The following is a 6,729-nucleotide window of genomic DNA, read 5'->3' on the forward strand; positions in this document are numbered from 1 at the left end:
TCCTTTTAAGTGCTGAGTGTTGAAACCATTCCTGAATTTTCATATTAGCTACTATTGTAGACATACTAGATGTCAGACTGGCAATGTTTTCATTTAGGACAAAGCTGACAATATAATTCTTCTGGTGAAAATGCCATGTCATAATGATTATCCATTCAGAGTGGATAATGATAACAAGGATTTTCATGACAACTGTATTGGGTGTATGACTAGTACCATTTTCATTTAAGATCAACTAGATATAAGAAATCTACGGGTGAAAAACCCATTTTGATATAGCCATTCATTTGTGAGAAGAAATAACAATATTTTCAAGATGGTCATATCATGATATAGCCATTCATTTGTGAGTAGAAATAACAACATTTTCAAGATGGTCACATCAAAGGTGGATCATTTTCGTTAAGGACCAACTATACATCACAAGAACTCCAATGAAAACCTGATGTCCAAATGATTTTTGCCAGTAGCAAAAACAACATTTTCAAGATAGCCACATATTAAGACATCAGATCAACACCATTTTAATTTAAGATCAACAGTACATTATAAGAAGCCATTTAGTGAAACAAAATGATTTTATGACCATTCATTCACATTAAGTTGTAATAACAAGAAGTTCGAGCTGGCAACTGTAGCAGCCATATTATACCTCAGATCAGCATGATTATCATTTAGGATCAAGTAGACATAATAAGAAGTTTTTTGGTGAAAACTCCATGTCAGTAGTAGTAGCAATCAAAATATTTTCTAGACAGTGGTGGCTATACTGCACATCAGATCTACACCATTTTCATTTAGGACCAATAACACATCATATAAAGTCTGTTAGTGAAAACCTTGATGTGACCATCTATCCAGGAGGAGTAGCAATAACAAGATTTTCAAGATGGCCAGTTTGGTGGCCATATTGGATGTCAGATTAGCACCATGTTCATTTAAGACCAACTGGACATCATAAAAATTCTTTTCATGAAAACACTGTCAATATAACTTTACCTTTAAGAATATTTTCAAGATGACTGCTATGATGGCCATACTGGACTTCTGATTATGACCATCCATTCATTTGGACTAGTGATGTATGTGTGTGTGATTTGGATTCTTAACATAGCCTTAACAATTTCACAGTCATATCACTATGATGTCTGCAGTGTGGCAGTTTATAGTGATGTCTAACACTGGGGCATCATGCCACAGACATAAAGCATCATGTCCCACCCAGTTACATTATCCTGACACCAGGCTGACCAGTCCTAACACTAACCTGTTAATGCTGAGTGCCTAGCAAGGCATCTGTTAGTACCATTTTCATAAGTCTTCAGTATTACTTGGCAGGGTTCAAACCTGTGACCTCCCACATCTGAGGTGAATGCTTTAACCACTTGGCCACCAGAGTGGTGAGGAGCAGTGATAAAATTTTCATGACAGCCACAATAAGAACAATACTGAATGTGTGAGCAACACCATTTTTATCTAAGACCAACAGGACCATGCAATGAATGTGCGTGTTTGTCAAGTTGCATAGAAATCCTCCAAGTTGCATAGAAATCCTCCAAAGAGTAGTAATAACAAACTTGTGCTAATGAATGAACAGATGACTGACAACAGACCATCCTAAACCGTCTATATAAACTACTTTTTATAAATTCCAGTGTTACTCTGTTTGCTGCATATGGAAGTAAATTTATACATAGTATTGCTATTCAACAATGAAAAGGGATTCATAACCACCTTGTCTAATACTACTACACTGTATTGTGAGAGAATAATGTATCAAAGACAAACTCATCTCGGGTAGGTAATGAATGAACAACTTCATGCAACAACAAGCTGTTATTAATCCATAAAATGCATTAACAGTTATTCTAATAAATATTGCATTTCTTTAGAGTTTAAATGCATCAATCTATGGACCTTTCTGCAAGGACAGTCAAACAGCTCTAGATATTTACCATGTAAAGAAAATGAAGTACAGCATTTCTCCCAAGACCAATAATAAATCTGTCATTTGAAGATGAGATTATTATCAACCAATCATATCTTGCCAAATCTGTCTTTAAAATAGCAACCAATCATATCTTGCCAAATCTGTCTTTAAAATAGCAACCAATCATATCCTGCCAAATCTGTCTTTAAAATGGGGTGAGTTTATCAACTAATAAATACAGTATTTATTACAACTGGTTAAATTCTATAATCCTGAATCTCATCAGGTTATTTATGCCTGAGCACTTGCATCCCGTCAAATGAAAGAAAAAGACAATGAAAGAGATGATAATAATAATAATAATAACAACAAGCTCTTATTAATCCATAACATGCATTAACAGTTATTCTAATAAATATTGCATTTCTTTAGAGTTTAAATGCATCAATCTATGGACCTTTCTGCAAGGACAGTCAAACAGCTCTAGATATTTATCATGTAAAGAAAATGAAGTACAGCATTTCTCCCAAGACCAATAATAAATCTGTCATTTGAAGATGAGATTATTATCAACCAATCATATCTTGCCAAATCTGTCTTTAAAATAGCAACCAATCATATCCTGCCAAATCTGTCTTTAAAATGGGGTATACAGTATTTATTACAACTGGTTAAATTCTATAATCCTGAATCTCATCAGGTTATTTATGCCTGTATACAAACACTGAGCAGCTGCATCCCGTCAAATGAAAGAAAAAGACAATGAAAGAGATGATAATAATAATAATAATAATAATAATAATAATAATAATAAAGACTTTATTTAGAGAATGTAACTCAGTTAGTTACAGAACTAATCTACCTTGAGGCCTTCTATCTGTTATGTACAATATACAGTGGAGCCTCGTTAATCCGGGCACATTCGTTCCCAGCAAATATGTCCGGATTAACGAGTTTTCCAAATAATTGAATCATGCACATTTTTTATTTTACGATATCATCACACCGTATATATGTGTGAATAGGCAAAGTCAGTGGTGCCAAGTTGGTCTCCGAGTATCTTTGCCTTGGCAATGAGCATTTCATCGTTGACGGCAGCGTGGTGGGCCGACATGTCTGAGAACCACATGAATACGGCATCATCGACTTGTTGATATTTGGCATGACGAGCGCAGTTAGGTCTGCTGAGTCGGCAGGTATGGACAACCATTTGTCCTTGTTTTTTATAATGTCTGCAACTGTCGACTTGCCAATGTCTAAGGAATAGTAAGCTATAATATGCTGGCGTATATCTTGAATTGTAGCTTTTGGGTGATCATCTTTGTGCTGGCAAATCTTCTTTTTTATGCTGGCTGGTATCTCTACTCGTCTGCGCTTGCTTGATGGTGTCACCATAATATATGTAAAAAGTACAACGAATACAAACTGTTATCTCCCAGTTAAATGCATAATGGTAAACTAATAAAATGCAGTCATTTTTATAAGTCGTATTTTACAGTTGCTAATGATTGACGTCCCCATTTTATTCGAAAATGAAGCCCTAAACTGTCCACAGCTTAAAAATGTCAACTGTATTTGCACAGCAAACAATAAACTGTGATTGTTACATACAATTGGTAAACAACAAAGAGGCTTAATGACACTTTTAATTTATTTACCATATGTTATGTCAAAAAGCGTGGACGATTTGATCCCAGTGTGTTTATTTAATTATTAACACCCCCGTCGGCGACTAGCTAAAACAGACATTGTTTATACAATCGCTGGTTACAATATGGTCACGCTACTTAGTTACTGATAGTGGCCACATTCTCAAGGGCTTCACTACTGTGTTTTATGTATTATTCTTCTGATTTTATTTTCACATATGATTTTTTGAATTTTCTTATTTTTGGACAGATTATTTCCGGATTATCGAGACAAGTTTTAATGTAATTTTACACTTTGGTCCCCGATTTTGATTTCCGGATCTGGAACGCAGATTTCTTGATTAACGGAGCAAATTAACTTTAAGGAATTCCGTTCCCATTGAATTATGTCCGGATAGCAAGGTTTCCAGATAAACAGAGTCCGGATTAACGAGGCTCCACTGTATATAGTATATACAACATGATGTGAAGAGTCAGATTGACACTAAATAATAAAGTGATTTTAAAAATCAAAGTATCAAGTATGGAACATATGCAAAGGCATCTGTGAACACATAAACATGTATAAAATATAAAATGTCATCCTGCATTGAAAAAAATTCAACTGTGAAAATGATGCAGAATTACAGAAAAACATGCAGCATTTCTTGTACTAGGTAGTATTTATTTGAATAGAACTGTTCAATTGTCTAAAGATTTCATCCATTTGAGACACTGATTATGAAAAGAAGAAATGCTAGGAGCCTGCCTTATATCACTGGGAATGTTGTTCCATACCAGTGGACCAGTATATTGAAAACTTTTTTTAAACAATTCCTTCTTTGGCCTTGGTATAATGTAATTTTTACTTCTTATGGACCTTAAATTTGGAGTACCATCAGCATCTCTTTGGTGAAATACATTGCTTAGATAGACTGGAATGGCTTTTCTGGATACTATATACATCAATTTTGCCTTTCTAAGAAATATTATTTCATGTATTGTTAAAACCTTTATATTATTCATTGCATCCTGGAAATTGTCTATACACTGATCTATAAATAAATGGCAAGCCCTCTTTTTGAGTCTTAAAAGTGTAGTTATGTTTGAATTAGAGGTGTGTTACCCCAATGATAAAGATCATGATAAAGTGGGGAGGAAGATCATGATAAAGTGGGGAGGAAAGTGATAAATAAGTATGTAGTGTGGATAGCAATACTGACAAATTTGATGATGATATTGGGGGAGTGTCAGGGAAAGAATGATAGAGATGGCAGTGAGAGGAGAAAATGATAAATAAGTATGTAGTGTGGATGACAAAACTGACAAATTTGATGATTGGAGGAGTGTCAGGGAAAGAATGATAGGGATGGTAGTGAGAAAAGAAAAAGCATGTAGAATTGATGTCAATACTGACAAAGTTTCTGATGATGATGAAGATAGTAATGTTGGTGATGACATGCTTTCCAGTTGTGTATATGTAAATTACATGCACTAAAAAAAAACTAGTAGTAGTAGTAATAGTAATAATAATATTACTCATCTCATCATCATCATCATCATCATCATCAACAGAAGTAGCTGGTTGCCATAAGATTCAGTTATGTGCTCTTTGCAACAAAATTATAGAATACATGCATATGTTGCTCTCTTCCAGACTAATGTTCCACTCAAGATTACTGTACCCTGTACACTTAAATCCATCCTATAAATTAAATCACTAATCTTCCTTTAAACTGATGAAAGCATATATTTCATTGCTAACTGACAACTTGCCTATGGCAATGAAACAGTTGATTAACAGTTGATTTTCAGCCAACTTGTATATAATTAAGCTTAGAAACTCCTGTCCACACCTCAAACAATAGCTAGATTAACCAGCTGCCCAACTCACCAAGACATCTGGCACATGGGAGAGGCCTGTTGTTGTTGTTGTTGTTGTTCAAGGGTTTAATGCCATTTTTCAGCACAAGATAGGCTATACATGGCGGCCAGTATAACTGGTGGAGGAAGAACCCTGGAAAACCCAGGGAAGAACCACCGACCCACGAGAAGCTACTGGGAGGCTTTCCCACATACCCAGGCTAGCCGAGCATTGGACTCGAACCCATGCAGACAGAGGTGTGATGGCAGTGATCCGGAACGGTGAGTGCTTTAGACCACTTGGCCACTCGGGGCCCCGAGAGGCCTGTTCTGAATATGGAATGAAAAGAAGCCTTATATGACCATTGTACGTACCACATGAATAGAAATTTTGCTTGCCTTTAAAGACTACTTTTTAAACCCTGAATGACCAATGATCCTGATGAAAAGGAATATGATTCATATCTTTCTTTAAAATGAGCATACTTTCCAACCATTTAGCCAAAGATACTTTTAACCCTCTCTAGCGATGAGTGAAAAACTGCCCCATTTTGAACTTACTGGAATGCAGTGAGTAAAAGCAAAATAAAAAATTGTTTTATCATCAATTCACATGGTGTCTTTAACTACATTGCTTTCCACATTAAGAATACATTTAGTAGTCACAGCATATACTTCAGTGACTGCTTAAACCAGTAAAAAGTCACTCCTGATTTACAAGCATGTTACTGTTATATACATGTCATTTCAGAGAATCCATCATACTGATGTGAAAGTTCTTGAAGGAATACAGGATTTAACATAACATATCCTGATAAATTTACAAATAATATTTTACATATAAATCAAAACACCAACATATATATATATATATATATATATATATATATATATATATATATATATATATATATATATATATATATATTGATTATTTGTTTAAGAAACTGCACTTTGAAAATCAAAACAATGAAAAAGAATTAGATATCATACCACAATCACGCAAAATTCAAACAATTAATAACTCTTACAATAAATTTTAAAAAATCTTAGTGCCAGCTCATCTCATTGATTTGTTTGCAAGGTCAAATCGTTAAAACTAAAATGACATGAAAGAAAGATGAAATAAATTTTAAAAAATCATCGCCATAGACTATGAATAACAGGTGAGGTTTCCCTCCACCACCACCCCTCGTTTTTCTGTAGTCTGTTAGACTTCTCAGTAGCTGCTTGAAAATGTCCCACTGTTAAAACTCATAGTGAGAAGCAATGGATACTTGTCATTGAAAACTTATTTAATTACTTACC

At 34.6% G+C, this 6,729-nt stretch overlaps 1 protein-coding gene across 9 annotated transcripts in view; it reads right to left on the reverse strand.

The window, feature by feature from the left end:
* Positions 1-6,729, reverse strand: part of LOC149806518 (uncharacterized) — a 128,546-nt gene that overhangs the window by 121,515 nt on the left and 302 nt on the right. For all 9 annotated transcript variants that reach the window (XR_016420316.1, XR_016420314.1, XR_016420323.1 and 6 more), the window contains exon 1: position 6,729. This exon is cut by the window's right edge. Coding sequence is in view for 2 of the 9 variants with exons in the window: in XM_089954130.1 (XP_089810256.1) it covers position 6,729 (1 nt within the window). In the remaining 7 variants the exon portion in view is untranslated. The remainder of the gene's footprint in view (positions 1-6,728) is intronic.

This window comes from Sinohyriopsis cumingii, chromosome 1, assembly GCF_028554795.1.
Source record: "Sinohyriopsis cumingii isolate HCF-2022 chromosome 1, ASM2855479v2, whole genome shotgun sequence".
Taxonomy (NCBI): domain Eukaryota; kingdom Metazoa; phylum Mollusca; class Bivalvia; order Unionida; family Unionidae; genus Sinohyriopsis; species Sinohyriopsis cumingii.